This window comes from Sorex fumeus, unplaced genomic scaffold (genome assembly GCF_029834395.1).
Source record: "Sorex fumeus unplaced genomic scaffold, SorFum_2.1 ptg000045l, whole genome shotgun sequence".
Lineage (NCBI taxonomy): Eukaryota > Metazoa > Chordata > Mammalia > Eulipotyphla > Soricidae > Sorex > Sorex fumeus.
The window spans coordinates 10,982,610-11,008,556 of NW_026606102.1; the positions used below are offsets into that span (position 1 = coordinate 10,982,610).

The 25,947-nt window shown below is 43.9% G+C and overlaps 1 protein-coding gene across 1 annotated transcript in view; it reads left to right on the top strand.

Moving 5' to 3' along the window:
• The window catches only part of FYB2 (FYN binding protein 2), a 313,439-nt gene that overhangs the window by 238,913 nt on the left and 48,579 nt on the right, over positions 1–25,947 (top strand). Inside the window, exons 2-3 of the mRNA XM_056122210.1 lie at positions 3,228–3,705; positions 8,777–8,918. Of these exons, the coding sequence (XP_055978185.1) occupies positions 3,228–3,705; positions 8,777–8,918 (620 nt within the window). The remainder of the gene's footprint in view (positions 1–3,227; positions 3,706–8,776; positions 8,919–25,947) is intronic.

The following is a 25,947-nucleotide window of genomic DNA, read 5'->3' on the forward strand; positions in this document are numbered from 1 at the left end:
TTCGAATTCATCACGGGTAGCTTGCCGGGATCTCCGAGAAGGGCGGAGGGATTGAACTTGTGTCGGCCATATTGGCTGCATGCAAGGCAAACGCCCTACCGCTGTGCTATCACTCCAGAGAGTAAAACTTAAGTTTATTATTTACAAGTAATAATAACATTATTTGGGAGCTATATTCAACATTATTAAGGTCTTACTCCTGGTTTTGTGCTCATGGATCACTCCTGGTGGGCTTTGAGGACCATATGATGTATGATGTGCTGGGGATTGAACCCAGTCAGCCACATGTGAGGCAAGCACCTTACCTATTATATATCATCTCTTAAACCCTTAAAGTTCAAGTGGTCCCAAATAGTGAAAAAATAATTTTAGTTTTGTAACTAATTAACCAATGCCCACTTATATCTCAGTGATTGCTAATCAAAACCAAACAAAAACACTCCAAAAAAAAAAAACCGGAAGCACCAAAGAGCAAGTGTTTTAGCATGTGGGGAAACTGGAACCTCTGAACATTGTTAGCTGAAGAGTAAAATGATGCATCTGTTATGGCAAACAGTATGGTGGTTCTTCATAAAATTAAAGTAGAGGAGCAGCTGCAATTCTAGGATATACACTCAAAAGAATTAAAAGCAGGGTCTCCCAAGAGATACCTGTATACCCATGCTCATAGGAGCGTTATTCATAACAGTTGAACAGGAGCAATACTCTGTCAACAATGACTAAATAAACCAAATGGGGCATTGTCAAAGGAGTATTATTTTGCTTTAAAAGGGAAGGTCATGCCTGACCCATGCTACAACATGATGGACCTTGAGGACAATGTACTCACTGAAATGAGCCAGGCACAAATGTTCTGTGAATTCCACTCCTGTGAGTTACTAGAGTAGAAATTCATTAGAACGGGCATTGCAGTAGCTGAGAGGAAGGGAGAATGCAGTATTATTATTTGATGGGGTAAATAATGTTTTGGCTTTTTAAAATTTTTTAAAAGTTCTTGACATTCACAACAATATGAAAGTACTTAATTAACACTCCTGAACATAAGTTTTCAGTTATGACTGTTTCATCATAATAGCAAAAATATTAAACACTGAGATATATCATGTGTTTGTCAGCTGTCTGGTTTAATCCTTATGACACTCATGAGTGGTTTGAACAAAAATAAAATTATAGAGAGGAAAATCGTGAGGTAAATTAGTTGTCCCAGACATGTCACTAGAAAACTGTGACCCTGAGCCTCACCCTATCTCCTGATTCTGTGGCCAGGGCTAGCTTCTTCCACCCCGACAGAAAATGCTTTCTGAGCATGTCTGCTGGCTGGAATAGAAGGTAGCTTCTCGTAGCATGTGGAGAGAGCTTTCAGTGAATGAGTGTGAATGTTTGTGTGATGGAGAGACAAAGAGAGGGGACTAGAGAGAGCAGGCAAGAAAATTCCCAGACATCTGCTTCCTCTACTTCCGTTCCCCTCCTATACTGTCAGCTAGCAGGTGTGAGTCAACTATAAACAAAGAGAAAAGGTCACCCAGTATTCCTTCCATGGGCCAGATGAGAAGTGACTACATGTCTGTAGACATGAAACTGTTGGATCCTTCAAAATGATCAGAAGGTAGTGGATCTGGCATTTTGAGACAATCCCATTCTATGTTCCCCCACCCTGCCTACTTCCTAGAAGGACTCCTTTCCCTGCCCACCACTAGCTTCTCCCCGTAGGGAAGAGGAACTGATGTTCACTGACCTTTTTGCTAGTGGAAATCTAAAAAGTTAGCCTCTAACAACAGGTGGAGAGAGCTCACAATGGTGTATGTGGCCAAAGATGAAAATACCCACTTCAAAATGAAAGATGTAGTGAAAGAAAGGAAGAATGCTAGGAAAAGCAGAAAGTAAGAGTCAAGCAAAATATGACTTGTTTTGGCAACCTCACTGCATCATCATTCTGAAAACATCCCTTCCTTTGTCCTAAGACTTGGGCTGCTCTACCACCATTTTCACTGCCAAATTTGTTCTGAGTCTCAGAGGAAGATCACAGTGTCCCACAGGGAGTCAATAACTCTGAAAGGCTCAGAACCTTCATTCATCAGGGGTTCACTGTACGTGAGGCCCAGTGGTGGATGTTCCACACATGGTAGCCCAGCTCTACTTACCACTTGATAACTCAACTTTTTTTTCTTTCTGGGTCACACCCGGTAATGACAGGGGTTACTCCTGACTTTGTACTTAGGAATTACTCCTGGCAGTGCTCAGGGGACCATATGGGATGCTGGCAATTGAACCCTGGTAGGCTGCGTGCAAGGCAAATGCCCCCCCCACTGTATATTGTTCCAGCTCTATAACTCACTTTTATAATCAGAGTGTACTTTGGGAAAGCTTCCTTTGTCTCCATTTGCCTAGATGATAGAGCAGAGTAAGAATCTTCACCACCTACTTCCAAAAGTTGCTTTTTGATCTGCTCTGTGGTATGAAGTTCAGCAGCTAAGTTGAAAGGAGCTATGGGAGCCCCAACGAGATGGGGCAAAAGTTAGGACCTGTCAGAACCCGGAGAAATCGTTATGGAGAAAGTGGGCAGTGGAGTTGCAAGACAGCATTTGGCAAAGTAGATTGGGATGGGGTTAGGTTTGTGAAATGAGAACAAGCAAAGTCAGGTAGTGGAAAGCATACAATTTCTAAGAAAACTGTAAATCTCTTTTATCTTTTTGCTACAAGGGTAATTGTGTTGGGATGGCTAGAGATGATGGTTCCACTCTCTCGGAAATCATAAGCCCACCATGTTATGAAGAGCCATGAATTCCATAGAGGAGTTCAGAACATTCTTGTTTGGACAGCAAGAAGGCTTCAAAATTTTGTGTCTTGTTGGTAATGGTGTCACCTGTTAATGTTAACACTTAACATACACACACACACACACACACACACACACACACACACACACACAATCAGCTCATCAGGCTACTTTCTCTCTGGGATAACGACATGTTTGTTTTCTTGTTTTTCCTTAGGAAGGATTAAGAAACTTCCAGGAGCTTCGAGCCAAATTTCAGAATCTTAATGCACCATCACTTCCAGGACATAATAAATTCCAAGCAAGTGTTTCTCCAAAGGGAAACAATCGAGTCATGCAGTCCACAGGGATTTTGACCAATGGGAAACTCTTCCCAACTAACCACCCTCAGTTCCTGGCCTACTGTTCTAGCATAGAACCCCAGGATCTTAAAATCCAGAAAATGGCTAAGAGGAGTGAAATTAAGAAATGTTCTAATTCTCCAGGACCTCCTGAAGTGTCTACTCCAGCAGTAAATGCACCATTTGACATGAATGGGCCAAGTGCTGAGAAAGCCGCCATGAAGAAAGCAATGGCTGCCAATAGCTTCCAGGACAAACTCTGGAACTGGGAGATGGCTTCATCTCAGAAAAGTGAGGCACCACCCACCTTTCTTCCTTACAATAATAGAAGGCGGGCCTTCCATCTGGAAGTACAGGAAAACAGGAGGCTTAGTGCAGAGAAGCCCAGGGGAAGTCTACAAGTGCCACAGGCCAAGACTCTTCCTTCTCGAAGGAAAGAGAAATTACTCACCTCCTCCTCTGAAGGCCTCGCTCTTCTGCCTTCTCTTCATGACAAGCAGACACTGGAGGAGCCCAGTCCTGAGAAGTGCACAGGAGAGAGCACCAACCAGCCTGTCTATGACAGTGAGCTCACTAGCCAGGCCCCAGGTAAGAAAGAAAGCTCTCACAGGTCTGAGGGAAGGGCATTTTTGTCTAATTTAGAGTCTGCTGCTTTGGGTTGGTCACCAGGTAATGTTTGCTCCAGACTGCAATGTGAGTTTTCCAGGTCTCTACTTCTGAGATGTATGAACTCTGGCAATTTACTTAACTCTTTTTTGTTTTGTTTTATTTTGGGGCCACGCCTGACAATGACTAGGGGTTATTTCTGGCTCTGTACTCAGGAATAAACCCTGGAAGGCTTGGGGGGCCATGTAGGATGCTGGGATTTAAATCTGGGTTGGCCTTGTGCAACACCAGTTACCTGCTCTACTATCATTCTGGCCTCTACTTAACTCTGTGGGTGCATCTTCCCAGTTCTGGCGAACACCACAGTCATCCTCCTATTGCTTAGTACAAAAAGCCTAGGAGTTGCTGTATTCCTCTCTCTCCCCCTCATTTTTTGTACTTAATTCATGGGCAAAATTTGGTCCTCCCTCAAAATATCTTCTGCTTCTTTGAAACTTCTGTCCCTTCATGCCCTCTGCTCTTATCCACACTATCATTGTTGCTCTTCTGGGCCATGGTACAGCCCAGCACTAACCCTGAGAACTCATCACACAATCCAGTCCCCTTATATCCCAACAGGCACCATGATCATCAAAATCAAAGGTTATCACTTCCAAGCTCAATTTAACTCCAGTTTTTTTTTATAGCACTCATGATTTGGTCCTTGCCCACTTCTCTGACACTTTCCTCTTTCAAAGACCCATCTTCTTACTATCCCTTAGCTCTACCAAACTGGTATCACCCCCATGCCTTTGCACTTGCTTATTTCTCTGCCTGGAACACTCTTTCCCTAGACACTCTGCTGTCTCACTGTCTCTGCTCAGTGTCACCTGCTGTTGAAGGGACCATAAGGATCATGCTACCTAAATAGCCATTACAACTGCCAGTTGCTATTTCCTTCCTTTGCTTTTTTTTACATATTCTTCCCCCAAACTAAATTGTTATATGTTGGGACCCGAATAAAATACTATAAGTTATGGAAGCATAGAAACATTCTCCTTTATCCCTAGTGTCTAGAAAAACAAGATCAGATTCAGTATATTCTCCAAATCTATTGAATAGTTGGATAAATCAGTGAGTGGGTGACTGGATCTCTTGGAGGGAAAAAAAGTGCATATCACTTCCATTTGTGCTGAGAATAACATCTGAGACATTTCATGTTGGTTTCATGCCTCTCCTAATTCTAGTCCCAATTTATGTTTCTGCCTCTTTGCCCTACTCACTAGCCCAGAGTCACCAACTGGATTTCGGATTTCTTGTGGAATAGATGTTGTTATTCCTCAGGTTTATAGTTCCTTCATCCTAAAAATCCTATTTTCAAATGATACTCTTCCAGATGGCCATTTTCTTCTCTCTCCTGATAGTAAAGTGATTATTACACTATTTTCTTTACTATCAATTGTTTGCCTTTCTCCTATTTTTATTATTTCTTCAATTTTATCCTAGCCTGTCTTTATTCTTCTTAGAACTCTTAAATATCTGTAACTAGTTTAGTTCTTTCTTTGTGTTAGTCTGCTACTGTGAAAATTCCTGAGGACATTTCTCTTCCTGTTCTTATCTTTTGTTTCTGTGTTTGGGGCACCATAGATGAATCCAGGGTCTCATTCAAATGATGTATGTGTCAACCACTGAGCTATCTCACTTAGCTCTTTTGTTCTTAACTCTATCTCAGCACCTAGAACACTGCCTCTTACATAGTAGATAGGGAGTTATTAATGAGGGGATGAGAAGGAAGAAAAGATGAGTGGGAGGCAAGATGGAGAGGTAGAGAGAAGGCAAGCTTATCTGCCTGGTGACACTGATGATCAGTTTATGAGAGAAGCCAACTGAATGACTCAGCCTAGTGCCTGACAGAAATTAGGAGCCGAGCCTTTCTGTTTTATTCCTGTTTACTAATTTGGTCAGTTAGTGGGTGTGACCCCCGCCTACTGGAATTCGGAGGATCTGGGTGAAGGATGCTCAGCCCCGATCCGAGTAGGCTTGGAGATCTTAGCCCCGGGACTCGCTTGCCTTTGTTCCTCTGCTGGTAGCTTCAGGTGTGCGGAGAGTGGTCTCAGCATGGTGGTGGCTGGTCCTGGAGGTCTTCGGCTGCCGGAGCCCTGGCGCCGTGTAATCCCATCAACAGCCAAGACTCAGAGACTATAAAAACCAGCTCCCGGAAGAGAACAGTGCAGTCTCCTGCCCTCGTGCCTGGCTATCCTCGCCGGGGCCCCTTGGAGGGGAGCGGGTTGAGCTTTCCTCCCTGCCCTGACCAGGGCTCCGGCAGCCGAAGACCTCCAGGACCAGCCACCACCATGCTGAGACCACTCTCTGCACACCTGAAGCTACCAGCAGAGGAACAAAGGCAAGCGGGTCCCAGGGCTAAGATCTCCAAGCCTACTCAGATCGGGGCTGATCATCCTCCACCCAGATCCTCCGAATTCTAGTAGGCGGGGGTTACACCCAACAACTGGCCCCCTGGTGCCATGTAATCCCAACGGCCAAGACTCAGAGACTATAAAAACCAGCTCCCAGAACCGCGTGGCCGCGGCATCTTATTATGACATCTTATTATCTCATTCCTACTTTGGTCAAACTGGCAGGCTACCGAATGTAACCTGCCCACATGGCAGAGTCTGGCAAACTCCCTGTGGTGTACCCAATATGCCAAATATCAGTAACAATGATGGGTCTCATTCTCCTAAAGAGCCTTGAATATAGCACTTTCTTAAAAATCTCAAGACTAGGATGAAGGAGACGTTACTGGGGCCTACTCGAGGCAATCGACGAATAACTAATTTGGTAAAGACAAATTTGGGACATCATGGCATAAGTAAAGCCTGAGCAGAAAGGACCATTGACCTGGCTGACGTCGGCTCTACAGATGGGGCCAGGACTCCCTCACTCAGCTAGAATGAGACAGCAAAGCTTGAGGTAGCTGCACAAGCTTCACACAGATAAGGGATTTGTGAAACACCAGCCAAGTTCTTCCTTTTTACTGGTGTTTAAAACTAATTTATCAGAACATATTTGAAGGTTGAATGGACTTGTATGAAAAGATTTGTCAATTGGCAGCATTCCGTCTAAAGCAAGAGAGCCTAAGAGTACCAAAAGGGAAATGTTTATAGTAGAAAGAGGACAGTTCAAAACTATTTACAAAAAAAGGAAAAGATTATTTGAAGCCAGTCACCTTCCTTGGGGGAAGATCTGGAAATCTTATCATGCAGATTATCTCAATTCTGCAGATGAAGTTCCAGATTAATTGGTTTGGTTTAAAAATCCACCTCAGGGAATAGTTACCACTGTAGTGAGGTCAGGGATTAAGTCTTGGCAAAACTTAACATAAATGATTCCTAATTTCTTTGCTTATCACAACTATTCAGCCACTCTGTTATGTGAAAGGGAAGTGGAGGTGCTTGGTATATATAGTTCTATTTTGTTATTTGCAATCTTAGAGATTACAATCTTCATTCTTCCTTCTCTTCACACCGCAAAGTCATTTGTGCTTCCTGGGGACTTGAAAAACCCTTCCAGGAAATAGACATCATCCTTGCCCCTGACTTGTGATCTCCATGCTGGGAGGAGGGTAGAGTGGACTAGGTCCTGCCCAGCAGGATCTGGCTGCACTCACGGGAAAGACAACATCCCTCTGCCACACTCCTGCCCTGGCAGAGTGGTGCTGACCATGTGCTACAGGGATACAAAACAGACACTGGTGGATTCTGTTGTGGTTGATTCTGTTGTGGTTGCATCAGGGAAAGCATCTTAGAGGTTGTATCACTGGACCGAAACTGTAAAGAGTAGGTCAGATCAAGAGAGGAATGAAGGGATAGCATTCCAGTACTAGAAATGGCATGAATAAAATCTTGGCCATAGACACAATTTGGAAAACCGAGAAGAATTCATCAGTGGTATGAGTGAAGTGTTCAGGCTGCGACATGTGGCGAAAGAAACATCTGGAAATGAAGATTGGGTCCACGTGGGATTTCAGTGTCAAGGGAGAGAGTGGTTGGGTGAAAAAGAAATCATCCCATACCTACTGGGTTCTTCAGAGGCTGGGAAAATAAATAATCAGGAGGTGGGTGTGCAAATAACCGTGTGTGTACCCCTCTCCACCTGGGTGCCCCTGGCAAAGCTGAGAACTGCCACTATGGTTTCAGACACTAAAGGCATAGGTTGGGGAAGACTAGGGAAGGCCAATGAGGAGATAAACCAAGAAAGGCCCCGACACAGTAGTTTGGGCCAGAGTGATAGTAAAGCCGGTAAGAGCACTTGTCTTGCACCAAACCTTGGCCAACCCAGGTTTGATCCCTGGCACCCTATATGGTTCCCTCAGCCCACCAGGAGTGATCTGGAGCACAGAGCCAGAAGTAAGCCTTGAGCACAACTGCCAAAAAATGCCAAAAAGCATTGCTTCTTTGGAAAGTGAAGGGGAAGATTTTTCCCATTTACAGTAAGGAAGACACTCCCAAAGAGAGCTCTCCTTTGTATGGTCCCCATGTTTTTTTTTTTTATCTTTTTGGGTCACACCTGGCGTTGCACAGGGGTTAGTCCTGGCTCATGCACTCAGGAATTACTACTGGCGGTGCTTGGGGGACCATATGGGATGCTGGGAATTGAACCCGGGTCAGCTGCATGCAAGGCAAACACCCTACCCACAGTGCTATCACTCCAGCCCCAGTCCCCATGGTTCTTGAACGAATTCTCCATCTGGACTTCCTACCCTCTTCAAAGATTTTGTGAAAATCTTTGCCTAAGATCATCCAAGGGGGGGTGGGCAGTAAAGGGAATAGCAGATTTCTGCTCCCCTCCAGAGTGGCCAGCTGTCATGCCTGGGGGCCTCAACTTCAGTCTCTGGGCAGTAGGACAGGGACATGACCCAAGTTATTTGTTGGTCGGGGAGACAGCGTGGCTTCCGGGTAAGAGTAATGGTGGAATGGCAGGAGAAGGAGCCTGATGCAGACAAGTTGGTCCCTTTCACAGGCCATGCAAAGGCAATGACCATAGTTTGTGTTTTCAGACTCTCTGTGCACAGAAAAACAGCTGGAAGACCGGAAACACCAGCTTCCCAGAACCAGGCCACTGCCTTCTGTGGAATCCCTGGGTCCCCCTCCTGCAAAGCCAACGAAGCCCCCTAGTGTGAAGCTGCGGATCTTCCAGAGTCAGCCAGCTGCTGTGTCTGAGGACACCAAGGAAGGTAAGGGCGGCTGCAGCCCCTCCCACCCCCCAGCTGGACCTTCTGCATGACTGAGCCCAGGTGCCGCCACCAACCAGAGGTCAGGACATCTAGCACCAATGATCTCCACCTGCCACTGTGGCAGCTAGCCTGTCACATACAGGCTGTGGGAACCTGTTCCTGGCTCACTCTGCTCTCCAGAAAGCTCCAAGCTGATCCCTGGGAATCCATCCAAGAGGAAGAGAATGCGAAATGACAGGCAGGAAGGCAGGAGTCCTTGTGTTTCCACAATGCCTGAGTTGTCACACAGGGGTTCTGTCGTGGGGGAGGGAGGGCCAAGCAGGACAGTCAGTCCGGAGGGAACTTGACCTGACCTCCTCCAGGTCCTCCAGTGAGTGAAAGGAACTCCCCTGCCCTGCCCAGCCCCTGCGGATCCTTCCCAGCCAGGACCCTGGGAACTGTGATTCTGTGCTGGGCCGTGTCATCTTCTGCTCTTTAAATATTGCCATCCCTCTCTGCCCTCCCCGAAGTCTGGTCCTGTTGACATTTGAAACACCTTCGCTTGCGTTGGCTCTAATGAAACATGAGGCGAACATGCACTGTGGGATGTTGGTGGCGCTGAGCTAATATTTGTTTTCCTGGAGTCCTGGGCCCCAGGGGAGGCAGCGCAGGAGCCCGAAGGCAGCTCCTATTGTTCATGGGGCGGTGCAGCAAGCATGTGAGATGTCTTTAGCTCTGTGGCTCTCAAACTTTGACATGCCTCGGCATCCCGGAATTTTATTTGCTCTGTGTTGAGGACTGAGAAATTGCCTTTGAAATAAGTTCCTCAGAATCCACGCTTTGAGAACCACTGCATGCATCTACCTCTGGTAGATGACCTCCTCCATCAGAGAAGCTAAGAGTGGTTTCCTTCCTTCCTTCCTTCCTTCCTTCCTTCCTTCCTTCCTTCCTTCCTTCCTTCTTCCTCCCTCCCTCCCTCCCTCCCTCACTCACTCCCTCCCTCTCTTCCTCCTTCCTCCCTTCCTTCTCCTCCCTCTCTCCCTCCCTCCCTCCCTCCCTCCCTCCCTTCCTTCCTTCCTTCCTTCCTTCCTTCCTTCCTTCCTTCCTTCCTTCCTCCCTCCCTCCCTCCTTCCCTCCCTCCCCCTTCCCTCCCTCTCTCCCCCCCTCACTCCCTCCCTCTCTTCCTCCCTCTCTTCCTCCTTCCTCCCTTCCTTCTCCTCCCTCCCTCCCTCCCTTCCTTCCTTCCTTCTTTCCTCCCTCCCTCCCTCCCTCCCTTCCCCCCTCCCTCCCTCCCTCCCTCCCTCCCTCTCTTCCTCCTTCCTCCCTTTCTTCTCCTCCCTCCCTCCCTCCCTCCCTCCCTCCCTTCCTTCCTTCCTTCCTTCCTTCCTTCCTTCTTCCCTCCCTCCCTCCCTCCCTCCTCCCTCCCTTCGCCTTCCCTTCCTTCCTTCCTTCCTCCCTCCCTCCCTCCCTTCCTTCCTTTCTCCCTCCCTCCCTCTCTTCCTTCCTTCCTTCCTTCCTTCCTTCCTTCCTTCCTTCCTTCCTCCCTCCCTCCCTCCCTTCCTTCCTTCCTCCCTCCCTCCCTCCCTCCCTCCCTCTCTCCTTTTCTCCCTCCTTTTCTCCCTCCGTCCCTCCCTCTCTCCTTCCCTTCATTCCTCCTTCCTTCCTCCCTCCCTCCCTTCCTTCCTCCTTCCTCCCTTCCCTCTCCCTCCTCCCTTCCTTCTTCCCTCCCTCCCTCTCTCCCTCCTTCTCTTCCTTCCTTCCATCCTTCCTTCCTCTTCTGTCCCTCCCTCCCTCCCTCCTCCTCTCCCTCTTCCTCCCTCCCTCCCTCCCTCCCTCCCTCCCTCCCTTCCTTCCTTCCTTCCTTCCTTCCTTCCTTCCTTCCTTCTGTCCTTTCTTCGTTCCTTCCTCCCTTCCTTTTCTTGTTTTGTGCCACACCTGTCATTGCTCAGGGCTTACTTACTCCTGGCTCTGCATGCGAGTAAGGGATTGAACCCCTGTCAGTTGTATGCAAGGCAAGTGCCCTGCCTGCTGCATTATACCTCCTGTTTTTTGATTTTGGCTTCACAGCTTCTCTCTGAAAGAGACTGATGCTAAAGAGCACAGAAAAAAGTGTGGGGTCTTTACAATAAATGGGTGTGATGAATCCCAGTTCCCCTATTCACTATTTGCATTTAGAATCTGCTACTGCCCTCTGAGCCTCCTTTCCTTGATGTGTAAAAGGGCTGGGGAAGGAAGGGCAGGAGCGGGTGGAGAAGGGCAAGAATACGCCATCATAGGATTATGGTGAAGATAGAAGTGAGACAGGGCAAGAGTCTTGGCAGCACATGACACACCAGTGAGGGTTTGGTCCATGCAATCTTTTCATTCCTTCATGCCTGCATTGAGCATGAAATGGGGCCTTACAATAGATGTGAGAGATTGAGAGAGAGCCCTACAGAATTCTTGGTCCTCAGTGAGGTCAGAGTCTCACACAAGCAATTATGCTCCTAAACAGGCACCTGGAACACTTGCAGGTGGGCATGGGCTGGGAGCAACACAACTTGTCCCCTGGGCTCCCCTGCATGGATCACTGGCAAGGTACCACTCCACATTTTGTCTGTAGGATCAGGTTACTGCACGAACGTAATTCATCAGGCTGCCTCTTACATGTCTTTTTTATTCCACCTCTTGTTTTTGCAGCCACCCGGGAAAAGAGCTACCTGCCTCCCAAGAGGTGAGTACCTGGGTCTGTATGCAGTCCATCCACTGGGCTGCTCAGCCGGCTCCGGAGCAGGCAATAAGCACCATGTTTGTGTATCTCAGAAGGTTGCAGGGAGAGCAGATTTATAAACGATGAACTGCAACTTTTGTTTTAATGGAGAGATTAAATAAACCGCATTTAACTACCACGCTGATGTTCAGTTGCAAAAATGATCCTCTGAGGTACTTTTATTTATTATACAGTTGGGTTTAGTAAATTGAAACATCCGTTTCCATAGTAATAAATTGAATTAGAGGCTGCAGAATGCTCTGGGCAGTTGGTGTGATGTTAGGAATTGGTAATGGGACAAAGGATCTTCTATTTTTGGTCCACTCATTCTAAGAATTCTACCGTGGCAGTGCCAGTTCAGTAATTTACTTAACCTACTTAATCTGTTTAGCCTTTTGGTTGTCATGTGTTGGACTGGATATTTTATACAACCTCTTCCTTCTTTCTTTCTTTCTTTCTTTCTTTCTTTCTTTCTTTCTTTCTTTCTTTCTTCCCTCCCTTCCTTCCTTCCTTTCTTTCTTTCTTTCTTTCTTTCTTTCTTTCTTTCTTTCTTTCGTCCATTCTTTTTTCTTTGGCTTTTGGTTGTTCAAATTTTTATTTTTAATATAATTTTATAATAGATTTTAGTTAATTTTTCTAAGACTGCAAAGTTCCTGGCACACCCTCGTTTTACATGCAGTTAGACCTAGAAAATCTGCCATGTGCAGAGCCATGAGTTTCAACCCTGATTTGCCTAAAACAGTGTTTCCTAAAATGGGTGACACCGCCATCCTCCCGGAGGTGCTAGAATGATCCAGAAGGGCAGTATTTGCCTTAAGTACAATTAATTTGCTCAAAGTTTGTTCACTTAAAAGAGGTATATTTGTGGGGTGGAAAGGGAGCGGGACAGAACACAGAATTATTTTTTTTCTAAAAAGGGGGTACTAGGCCAAGTAAGTTTGGGGAACTCTGGCTAACTATCATTTTATTTTATTTTATTTTGGGGCCACACCCAGTGATGCTCTGGGGTTACTCCTGACTCTGCACTCAGCAATTACCCCTGGCGGTGCTTGGGGGACCATATGGGATGCCAGAGATTGAACCTGGGTCAGCTGTGTGCAAGGCAAATGCCTTACCTGCTGTTCTATCTCTCTGGCCCCTAAACAATAATTTTAAATTAAGTTGTGATGTTCTTTGGAGTGTACTTGTATATTACAGTATGACAAAGAGAGTAGGGTTAGCAAACACTTGCGCTACCTTATTATTTTCTGTGTTAGAGCAGTTTAAAATCTAGTCTCTTGGCAACTTTGAAGTTTACAGAATTATATTTTAATACTATAATAATTGGGTAGTAACTTATATCTTCAAAATTTATATAATTACTAATTGTAAGTTGGTGTGCTTTAAAGACTATCTCCCTCAACACCCCCTGACACCACTTGCTTGCCCTGATAACTGCTGTTTCCACAAATTCAATCATTGTAACATCACATAAAACTGAAATCATACAGAATTTTTCTTTTTTCTTTGTCTGACTTATCTTACTTAACATAAGACCCTCATTACATTTCATCCATGCTGTTGCAAAAAGGAACACTTCCTGCTTTCTTTTTTATATTTATTAACTTTTCCTTTTTTGGTTTACAATACTACTAATCATGGTTTCTTGTGGACATAATTCTAATAAGCATTTCCTGCATTTCTGTTGGCAGCATAATACTCATTTATGATGAACATATATTTTTTAAAAATTTAGTCTCCATGAAATAACAAAGTTATTCACGACTGGGTTTTAGTCACACAATATTTCTTTTTTTTTTTTAATGTAGGAGTACTGCTATTTATTCAGCCACTGATTAGCTGATTGAATTGTGCATGAACTCCACCTTACTTTTTTTTCATTTTTTATAATTTTATTTATTGAATCACCATGAGAGCAGTTACAAAGCTTTCGGGTCTAAGTCTTGGTCATACAATGAAACACCCGTACCTTCACCAGTGCCCATTCTCCACCACCAAAAACCCCAATATACCCCCATCCCACACCCTCCCCCTACCTGTGGAGCAGATGATTTCCACATTACTCTCTCTCTACTTTGATCACATTCAATATTTCAACACCAGACCCACCATTATTATTTGAGATTTTACCCCAACACTCAGATCTGCTGAAATGGCAACAGTAGACAATTTGGGTCACACAATATTTCAACACCAATCCCTTCACCAGTGTCCACTTCTCTCCCTACATTGCCCCCCCCCCACCCACCCTGCCAATTTGCTTCCCAACCTTTTTTACCAGAGGCACTTAATTTTTTAAAATTAAATACTATTTTTTCTAGTGTGATTTCCAATATTGTTACTGATAGATAGGGTTTTGTACATAACCTTTCACATCCCCTCTTCCTTCCAGTTGAACGCTTTCTCCACCACCTCTCTGTCCTATCTCCCCAGCCTCCTCAGTTACTACCTAATTATTATAGCATACTTCTTAATGAATACCAGTTCTCATATTCTTTATGTCCATTGTCTTTGGGTATTGGTTATTCCACTATTATGTTTCTTTATGTCCCACATACGAGAGAGATCATTCTGTATCGGTATCTCTTTCTCTCTGACTAACTTCACTCAGCATGATACTCTCTAAGTCTCTCCATGTAGTAGAAAATTGCACGACTTTATCTTTTCTTATGGCTAAGTAATATTCCTTTGTGCATATGTACCATAGTTTCTTTATCCCATCGTCTATTCTTGAACACTTGGGTTGTTTCCAGATTTTGGCTATTGTGAATAGTGCTGCGAGGAGCATAGGGGTGTGAACGTCTTTTTACCATTTTGTTTTTGGACCTTTGGGGTATAGTCCACGTAGAGTTGCTAAGTCAAATGAAAGCTCAATTCCTAAATGTTTTTAGGGAGGTCCATATTGTTTTCCAGAGAAGCTGGACCAGTCAACATTCCCATCAGCTTGAATGAGAGTCCTTTTCCCTGCATATCCACAGCAACACTGGTTGTTCTTTTTGATGTATGCCAGTCTCTGTGGTGTGACGTGATATTTCATTGTTGTTTTGATTTGCGTCTGCCTAAGGATTAGTGATGCAGAGCATTTTGTCACGTGCCTTTTGACCATCTGTTTTGATGAACATCTTCTTTGTCCATTCATCCACTGATTGTCATTTAGGTTCTTTTTCTCTCTTGGTTATTATAAGTGCTTGCTTCAGTAAGCAGGGGTGTGAAAATATCTTTTCAAGATACTGGTTTCAATTCTTCTGCCTATATGCTGAGGAATGGGACTGATAGATTCATCTGGCAGGTCATTTTTAATTGTTTTGAGATTCCACCATACTGTTTTCTATTAAGGTAAACCCAGCAAATATGCTCAATCTATTTTGGTCATATATACCCTCACCTTCCCCGTACAGATATTTCTGTTCAGTGAAGGTAATGACAAAAGAATAAAACATAAAAACAAATTGTTTTATTACTTGCTCTTCCCTTGCTTTATAAACGTAGAGGATGTTGAGCTTTGCAATAAAAGAGAAATATAGGATTCACAGGTTGCCCAAATAAGGGAATGATGGATCTCCTGGAGGGCCAGGTGAGTCTTTAGAAGTCAGGAGTGACCTATTGCTACAGTAATTCTTCACAGAGAACAACAAGGCTTCAGTAGCACACTCCCTGAGTTTGGGGGTCCACTCATCTCAGCGGGGCTGCTCATCTGCAGGCAGTTACTGCAAGCTGTCTCGGCAGCTTTGCTGATATTGAGTGGGGCTGCTCAGAGCCTGGGGATCAGCTTGCCTGGTTGATACAGTATTGCCTTGGCTGGTGAACTGGAGCAATCTGACAGTCTTATTTGTCAGCGCTAGCGCTCTAGCAAATAGCAGGTAAGCCCCATTGCACAAACACTTTCCAAGCCTCTGCTGTTTCACATTTGCTAAATGGCCAAAGAAAATCACATGGTCATGCCCAGTGCAGAGCTGGGCACTAGAAATTTACATGGCAAAGTGCAGGGATCCACAAAAAAGAATGGGAGTGTTCATACATTTGATTTTTTTTTTTGCTTTGTATTGAGGTTACTCCTTTTTTTGTTTGTTTGTTTTTGCTTTTTGGGTCACACCCAGCAATGCACACAGGTTACTCCTGGCTCTGAATTCAGGATTTACTCCTGGAAGTGTTCAGGGGACCATATGGGATGCTGGAGATAGAACACGGGTTGGCTGCATGCAAGGCAAACACCCTACCCGCTGTACCGTCACTCCAGCCCTTCAGAGATTCCTCTTGGCTCTGTACTCTGAAATTGCTCTTCATAGTGTTTGGGGAACCATATAGGAAGCCAGGGATTGTATCATCCATGTGCAAAGCGAATGCCCTACCTGCTTTACAATCTTGCTCCAGCTCCAAACTTCTCTGCATGCAACCTGTGCTCATTATCTCGCCAGCCTAATAATAGCAGACCATTAAAATATGTCTGGTGGGTGAATATTTGATAGACAATAAGAGAATTAGCATGTCAGACAGAAGCAGGCAGTGTGAAGTAATATGCTGTTTGGGCAATAACTAAACATAATTAAATAGAGTTAGGGAGTCCAGTAAGGACCAGAGAGAAATGTTTTGTCAGCAGCATTCCATGGACTAAGGGGTGCACCATGAGCACTGCAGCACCATGCACCTTCATTGTGTGAGCACCAGAGTGCGGTCTACAAACACGTTGACAGAGACATCATTTTGCAGTGCAGGATTTTATTAAGTAGACAGGAACCAGATGGTGGAGGACCCTGTCCCCGAGGCATTGAGGGATTGATAAGATGCTTTTGTTCAACAAGGGACTGACTGTGTGGTGCTGGGCATGATGACTGTGCCTTGAGAGCCTAGTTTAGTTGTCCATTTGAAAGAGCTGAATGACACCCCCTAAGGTGGGTGAGCTGAACTGCTGTTCGTTGTGCATTTCTGTGAGAAGTAGCTCAGATAACCTGCACTCTTGTCTCATTGAGCCTGGAACCCAAGTGACAGTTTGGGAGGTGGGGGCAGGGAGGAGGGGAAACAGTGGACAACAATGTCACTCTGATTTGCTCTGATACAGCCTTGGTTCCTCCATGCTTCACATCCTGTGGGGCTGAGAGTGAGCAGTGAGTGCAGTGAACAGCAGGCTTAACTAGATGGGCATCTTTTCTCTAGCCAAACTCCCAGTGTAACCAGGAAAGCAGTAGTGGGCTTCCACAGCAGAGGGAACTCACTGTGCTGGGCATATCGGAGAAGACAGTCAGATTGAACACATTTTTCCTCAAGAAGGCACATGAGCAATCTGACTATTCTGTTCTGTCACACAGACTTTTGAGCCTAACCATCTCAAATGAGGTTGCTTGTACCTCACGCATGAAACACATCCCTGGTGAAGGCCATGGTGGAGGAAGAGTGTGGGACAGAAGAGCTGGAGCAGGAACAGCATCCCTAAGTGATTTAATGGAAACTGAAGCAACTTGAGGGCAGAAGAGATAGTGCAGGGATTAAGGTGCATTATTTGCATATCGCCCACTCACCTCCAATTTTTGGCACTACTAAGCATCCCAGATGCAACTCTGGAGGTCCTTGACTACCTTTCTGGGTGTGGTCCTGAAAGCATCCAAGCGCTGTACTCCCAGGTCCTCATGTTGAACTACCAGTCAGCATGGTCAAGAATCACCTGGAAGTGCTTCTGGGTCTCCTGAGCATCACTTGGGAAGTGAATAAAGGAAAAATATAAATAAAACAAAGAACCTTTAGATGTATTCTTCGGGAAGGGTCTGAATTAGGTAAGATTTTTTCTGTCCCCTCCTATAAGACTGCCAGGGATGTGCGGGTAAAATAGTGCTCCTGGAAATAACCTTTTCCCTGACTTTCATTCATTTGTGGTTAGCTGGATGCATGTGTAGAAAGATAGACAGGTGTTTTGGGCGATGGCTAGTCAGTGTAGTGATAGAAGGGGATTTAAAGCAAGGTCGTAATGATGAGGAGGAACTAAGTAGAAAAAAAGTATTCTACTGTCACTAGAATGAAGTTGGATCTAAAAAGTTCTTTGAAGTGTCATGTGGAGAATTTTGAACTTGATTGTATATGTAAGATATTAGAATAAGCCAAAGCGATAATACCCAGAAGCAGGGAAGATACAGCTTCCATGGAAACTGGGGCTTGTGCGGGGAGAGTGTCTTCCATTTAGATGATATTAATTCTTCCACACAAATAATAGATTATAAATAGACTATCAAGGTTCTTATTACTGCATAAGAGGACCTGGTGATTATCTGAGATAATTAGGCTATGTTGTAGTCTGATGTTAGCAAAAGCCTCCCACCTAACTTGTATGTAATCTTGGACAAATATTTTGACCTTAGAGAATCTTAATTGTACTTTCGTAAATAGGGATAGTGACTGCACTTAATTTTTACAGTTGTGGAAAAGATTTAATAAAATAATAACCGTAAAGTGGTTAGCACTGTTTAGCCTCTTGAATGTATTCAATAGTGACTGCTTACAAAAGAAACCTCTGCCAAGGACAAAAATTGAGTTCAGAACCTTCATCTATTTCCAGATCCTTTAATGGGGAGTTCATTTCCTATGGAGTATAGTGTTTTTCTATGTCAGCACATATTTGATTCATTTGACACATTTATTCACTCATCACTGCTTTAAACACACATATACATTAAGAAGATACAGTTGCACTGTAGCACTGTCCTCCCGTTGTTCTCGAGGGCCCAGTAACATCCGCATTGTGAGACTTTGTTGTTACTGTGTTTGGCATAGCAAATATGTCACTGGTAGCTTGTCAGGTTTTGCTGTGCTGGTGAGATACTCTTGGTATCTTGCAGGGTTCTCCGTGAGGGATAGAGGAATCGAACTCAGGTCAGTTGGGTCAGCTGCATGCAAGGCAAATGCCCTACCTGCTGTGCTATCGCTCCAGCCCAATAATATACAGTAAGAAAATAAAAACTTACACATTGGTGCACACATTTATTTGTTTTAAAGTCCTTCAAGTTGAGCAGGAAAAATAACTGACCTCCCAATGGTCCCAAGGTCTACCATTCTATCCAAGATCTACCGGTTAATGCAATCAACATTATCTCTACTCTTCTTTAATGGGCTAGTTCTTAAAACATTCAAAGACTATATTATTCTCTAATTCAGAGGCCTCATTATTTCTAAACATTCTCCACAAAACAGCAGCTTGTGTTAGCCATATTTCTATGGGATATATAGTTCCACCCTCTTATGAGAACTCATTGCATTTGCATTGATCATTTTCACCTCTGCACTTCTGCCTGTGGTGAAATAAATGTGAGAAGCTGCATTGCACCTTGGAACAAGGAAGGTATGGAGTCAGAACATGGAAGCTATAGAGGGCCAGAGTGATAGTACAGCGGGGAGGGCATTTGCCTTGCACATGGCTGATGCAGGTTCGATCCCCAGCATCCCATATGGTCCCCTGAGAAATCGATCACGATCACGATCACGACCACCCTGTTGTTTGTCGATTGCCTCGAGCAGGTGCCAGTAACGTCTTCTTCGTCCTAGCCCTGAGATTTTTTTTTTTTTATAAAGTGCCATATTCAAGGCTTTTTCAGGGTTAGGAGAATGAGACTCATCATTGTTACTGGTATTTGGCATATTGGGTATACCACGGGGAGTTTGCCAGACTCTGCCGTGTGGGCATGTTACATTTGGTAGCCTGCCAGTTTGACCAAATTAGGAATGAGATGATAAGATGATAAGATAAGCTTCCGGGACCTGAGTGTGATGATCTCTGGATCCTGGCCGTTGTTGGAGTTACACGGCAGTTGGTGGGTGTAACTGTCTAGTTACTGGCAGGTCCAGTCCCAAACTGTGCAGGCTTGGAGATCTCAGCCCCGGGTCCCACACACCTCGGTTCCTCTGTCAGTTCTTATATGCGTGAGGCTCATCCAAGTGTGTGGAGAGTGCTCCCAGCATGGTCTTGGCTGGGCCTCGGTGGTCTTCAGCTGTTGGGCCCTGGTGGAGACAGTCAGGCATAGGGTAGGAGACTCTGTCTTGTTCTCTCCCAGGAGCTAAGTGTGATGATCTCTGGATCCTGGCCGTTGTTGGAGTTACACGGCAGTTGGTGGGTGTAACTGTCTAGTTACTGGCAGGTCCAGTCCCAAACTGTGCAGGCTTGGAGATCTCAGCCCCGGGTCCCACACACCTGGGTTCCTCTGTCAGTTCTTATATGCGTGAGGCTCATCCAAGTGTGTGGAGAGTGCTCCCAGCATGGCCTTGGCTGGGCCTCGGTGGTCTTCAGCTGTTGGGCCCTGGTGGAGACAGTCAGGCATAGGGTAGGAGACTCTGTCTTGTTCTCTCCCAGGAGCTGAGTGTGATGATCTCTGGATCCTGGCCGTTGTTGAGAAATACCAGGAGTAATTCCTGAGTGCAGAGCCAAGAATAATTCCTGAGCATCGCTGGGTATGACCCAAAAAGCCAAAGATAAAAATGTATAGAGCCTTCCTGTACAACTTCCACTAATCATCTAACATCCTGAGAGCTGAGAACTTTGATATACATATCTGTAGAGTGGCCTTAGCAATATTTACTTCACTGATTGTCATTAAGACAGAGAAAAGTTGTGTAAAGCCTGAAATGCACAAAACATGCTCAGGGAACCTTTGCATCTTCCACCGTTGCCCTCTCCATCCCTTGTTATCTCTGGAATAGTAATATCTCATTAGTTGCCCACAGTGAAATGGCTCTTTGGAGATTATTCTTGGTCATCACTCTTTCAAGTGAACCAAGCTGGCTGGCATCCCTTTCAAGTAAGCAACAAAGCACGTTAGTCCCAGGGCAACTATCAACCCTGAGTCTCGGTCAGCACTTAGCAGAGTTGGCTAATATTGCATTCATTAGCCATAAATCAGACTTTTCTACCATTCAGAAGTGTCAGAGGGGAATTCTGACTCAGGGAATTCTCTGATTCAGAAGCTAGGAGGGGGCAGACTGTTTGTTTCAGGATTAGAAAAGATTCAGACCCTGTATTCCTCAGATGAGCTCTGTGGGTGGATCTCAGGAGGACACCATGTTTGCTCCTGAACTTTTTAATTGTGTGTTTTCTAGCTGATGATGTCTTAAAAAGGTAATATAAGCCGATTTTGAGTCTTGTGGATGACCCCGTTCACCTTTAGAACATGCTCTTGCTTTTGTGTTTTAGTTCTGTCTACTCTCATGCACCCCCTACAAATGCCTTTTGGGACTGGTCAGGTAGTGTGCCTTTGTAGGATCTTTGTTAGGTAATAATAGGAAGGATAAATCCTTGGGAAATGAGGAATCAATTCTTTGGCTAAACATTTGAGTCCAAAAAAAAAAGGTTCATAACAGAGCAGCAATTCTATGGCTAAACAATGCAGCTCTGCAAAGTTCTCATTTGAATAGTAGTAAGTGCTGTAAAGAAAATTTGTAAGGGAATATTTGAATGGTAAGTGGGGACTGGAAATGAAATAAAGGAAGTATAGGATAATCATGAAAGAACTCTTGGGGATGATAACTTTGGTCTAAAGATTGATGAGAACCTAAACATGGCAGATTGAAAACATTCCAGAAGAGGGAAATCGCTGGTTCAAATTCTCAATAGATGACCGCTGTTGGCTTGTTTAGAGAACAAAAAAGGAGTAAGGCATAGCTAAAACATCATGTACTCTTGTGAGCCACGAAATAAATTTGTTTTTTTCTCTAAACGCATTGGGAAGCTGGGAAGAATGATGGCGGGGGTGTTGGGAGGTGTCCAGAGTGTTTTGTCAGAGAATGTCACAAGCTCCTATTTATTTTGTAAAAGCCACTCTGAATGCAATGAAGGAGAAAAATTTAGTGAGAAAACAGGAAGATAGGAAACGACAACATGAAAATTAATCATCACCTTTCATCTCTGTGTCTGAGTATTTTCATGTTTCCATTTGAGACACTTCTAAGATGTAGATATTATCTATTTCTGGAGAAGTAATAGAGGTTAAATAATTCAATGTAAACCAGGTTGTAGAAATGGAGACAAAAGAGTTAACAATTACAAATATATTTTGAAGGAAAATCAGCAATCATTGGGTCACAAGAAAAGGCAAGAAAAAAAAATCCAGGGTAATTTCTAGGTGTTCACATGTTTGTGAACACGTGCACTGGTTGGCACATCATCAGGGTTCAGTACAAGATTGATCCTTCAAGAAAGTCATCTAAGATTGTTTCTACTTAAAATCAAACAAGCATGTAATTGTGCCTTTGTGCATGCAGACTCGAACCTCTGAAGGCTAGCTTTTTAATTATCGGAAGCTACAGTGCTTGTTCAGTGAACGGTCACAGTTCAGATAATTAAGACAGGTGGAGGGCCAAGATGTGGCTCAAGAATTTGAGCACATGCCTTGGATCTGTGAGCCCTGGTTTAAGCCCACCACAGCTTACCCTCAGCACACTGGTACAGACTTGCTGTGACTCTTGGTGAGCAAGGAAGCTCCTCAGAATAAAAATGTGGGAGGTGAGAGTGACCTCATGTCCCATAAGTCACTCTGGGCAAGAGCGAGGAGCCTTCTTGAAGCTTCTGCCTCTTTACATTTGGGTGACTTCAGCTCAAGTCACTTCAGTAACTTATTATTCCTTTTCATACTTTAGGGACACCAGGCTACTGTTTGGCCTGCCTTTCACAGGGCAGGGATGTCAGGAGCTGTGGAGTGACACAGGACTTTTATCTTCCTTCCTGCTTTCAAATATTCTGCCTTTTAAAAAAGTTTACGTATAGATGGGTTGGAGCGATAGCACAGTGGATAGGGCATTTGCCCTGCACGTGGCCAACCTGGGTTTGCTTTCTCCATTCCTCTTGGAGAGCCGGGCAAGCTACTGAAAGTATCCCGCCCACACGGCAAAGCCTTGCAAGCTCCCCATGGCATATCTGATATGCCAAAACCAGTAACAACAAGTCTCACAATGGAGACATTACCGGTGCCCGCTTGAGCAAATCAATGAACAATTGGATGACAGTGCTACAGTGCTACATATAGATGACAGTTATTAAGCACGATCCATATTCATAGGCTATGCCTCATATTTATGTCTATTCTTTTATTCAAAAAGTTCCAACTACAATTTCTGGGAACTAGGTAAGTGGTTGGTGAACTATCTGCCCACAGAGTCAGGTTAAGTAATTCAGAATGTTGTCAGTGGTCAAATCACTGGGGCTCACCTCTTCAGCTGGGCCCTCGAACACAGCCTCTCAACACCTATCCCAAGCTGCCCTCCTGAAGATAGATCTACAAAGGGACTTTAGGACAAAAGAGATCAAAGTTGAAGAGACTCAGGACATGTTCCCCAAACTCAGTCTGGACTTCATCCAGGCAGGTATTCTTGAGTGCCTGCCTTAGGATTCATTTTCTGTCTGCAGAAAGATCTATGTGAGTGAGATAGACCAGCATGGAACTGAAACATTAAAGCCTTCTTCAGCACGTTGCTCTGAAATTTGTGTTACTTAAACCACATTCAAGGCAGGGCAAACCCCTTAGCTCCTGTTCTTTCTCCAGTCCTAGACATTTAAGTGTGAGTCACTAGTGGTATGTGTCAGTGCATTGTGTTAAAAGCAATCAATTTATAAGCCAGAAAAGTTGTGATTTAGATAGCAGATAATCAAAAGTTGCAGATTCAGAGCCTATTTTTGTGTGCCAATATATTCAAAGAGTTGAAGGAAAGCTAAAATTGTATATCACCCCACACAGAGTACTACTCATGTACTTAGACATTTTATTTTCATGACCTCATGACCATCGTTGAAGAGCAGTTTCTGTATTTCCATTTTGTAGATGAGAAACCAAAGAGACAAGCTAAATGAGAGACTCATCCTATATCCCAAGATAATCCAGAGCTTATCAAGGATGCCTATTTATAGAGATACTCAGCCATCTATCCTGTCTCAATATTTCTAACATAGGGATCTAGGAGATCTCTACTAGACTCTGAAATTCATGAAGGCAGAAATCATCTGCCTCTCACAACTTTATTTCCATGAAACTAGTTGCATGAGCAGTAACGGTCTGATTAGCAGATTGATTGGGAGAATAGACAGTCCTATTATCTTTAACTCTATGTAAAATTTAAGCTCCTTGACCTCCACTCATAATAAGCCTGGATTTCACTATTTTCATTTATCTGGGTTCTCAGTGAGACCTGGAAGTTCAGAGTCAAAGAGCAATAGATTAGGAAGACCTAGTTTTCAGACCTAACTCTACTACTTTCTTAATAACCACAAGGCTGTCTGGGAAAATACCCTCAAGCCTGAGGTCTCTCATCTGTAAAATGCCTCTTAGTACTCCTGAGAGAATTCAGTGGAGTTCTGTAGATAACATTTACACGAATTTATTTTACTCGGAGCCACAGAGAACTGGTGAATTAGTAAATGAGAATCTCTGAGCATCTCTGCTTTTGCATTTTCCAACAGATGTGACCTCTCATTATGGTTTTGCTTATTAGGGTGTTCTAGCCTCAGGGAATCTTCTTTTACTCGCTACTGCAGTGACCTTGTTTTTGAGGACTTGCAGTGCAGTGGAGCTGTTCATACTGTGACTTTTAGTGGCATCTCTCCTTTGTGAGTTGTCCCTTTCTCCTAGAGCGTGGTGGTTCAGACCCCCAGGTTTAGAGTCAAATACTAGGCTTCTAGTCTCTGCCTGCCATAGATTACTTTGTAAGTCACCTTACATTTTCTTACCTGTAAGAAAGAAGCCTCCATTTTCTTACATGAAAAGAATGATGGTGTCTATTGCAGAGGGTCGAGGAGGATCAAATGAATTGGTATGTCAAAGTAGAAGAGTGCCTGGCCCATAATAAGTACTCGGTGATTATTGTTTTCATTTCTCTTTGGAGAAGGGGAGGTGTTGGGCCACATCCAGCAATACTCAAGTATTAATCTTAGCTCTGAATTCAGGAATCACTCCTGGGGGAGCTTGGGAAACCACATAGCATGTTAGGGACCAAACCTGGTAGGCCACATGCAACGCAAGTGCCCTACCCACTGTGCCCCTACATTTCTTTATGAATGACATCAATAGCTTAGCTACAGAGCTTCAATCTTAACAACATTATTCCAAAACTGAGGCCAGAGGAGGTTGTGTAAAGTTTTGCAGCACTTTAAGAATGTTTACTTATTTTTTCTATTAGTGTTCTCCAAAGAGACAGAACGATCAATAGGAAATACATGTCTTTATATTTATGATTATATGTAGCACTGTCACACTGTCCTCCCATTGTTCATCGATTTGCTCAAGCAGGCACCAGTAACGTTTAAAAATTCATTGATTTTTTAAAAATATATCTGTACATATATACATGTAAATATCAGGTGCTTAATGGCTCAGTGACTCAAGTGGCCAAGAACAAACACCTTGTATTGTAATTCTTACAAAAGCAATAGATTCAGTAGATTATGAAACATGTGGTAGTGGGATTCAATTTACACATATGTGTTATACACATGTATATATACACATAAAGATATAGTCACATATAAATATACATATGTTCAAACATATCTCAGTGTATCTTCTGTAAAAATGTGGGAACTAGGAGAATATCAGGTGTAAGATATGTGGTTTCATACAAGTAGAATTAGTGGAAGTAGAAATGAAAGTAATAGAAGTTAACACTTTAGACCAAGTGCTGCACTAAGTACAGCACAATCTATATCATCTCATGCTCATTAAGAAAAAAAAAGATTTTGCTACAATTCCATCCAAGATCAAAGCCAAATCTGAGCTTCAGTCCACCATCATTATTTGCAAAATATATGTCTTATAACCATTCTGTTAAACTGCCTTATTGGTTGCTCATTTTTTAAGAATAGTAGATAATGTGTAGAAGTCAGGAATGAAATAGCTTGTTTTTTTTTTTTTTGGTTTGGGGGCTACACCCAGCAGTGCTAAGGGCTCCTAGCTCTGTGCTCAGGGCCAGTTCCTAGTAGTTCTTGGCAAACCTTACGGGATTCCATAGGGTTCTTAACCCAAATAAACCATGTTCATGGCAAGTGCTCTACCTACTATACTATCACTCCAGCCCTAAAATAGATTTTGAGAAAAAGCAATCCCTTGAATTTGATCATAATTTTTTTTTTTTGGTGAACTGGGCATGAATGCATTTTAGATCTGTATTTGGGAGCATGGATGTTTTTTTGAAAGTCTAATGACCAATCATTTAATTCAAGGTTAGTATTTCTTAGGGTGAAGACCTGTGAGGGCAGTTGTCTTCACAAGAAGACTTCTTTATTGGACAAATGATCACTTGACTTCCCATTAATCATCAATTTGCTTGA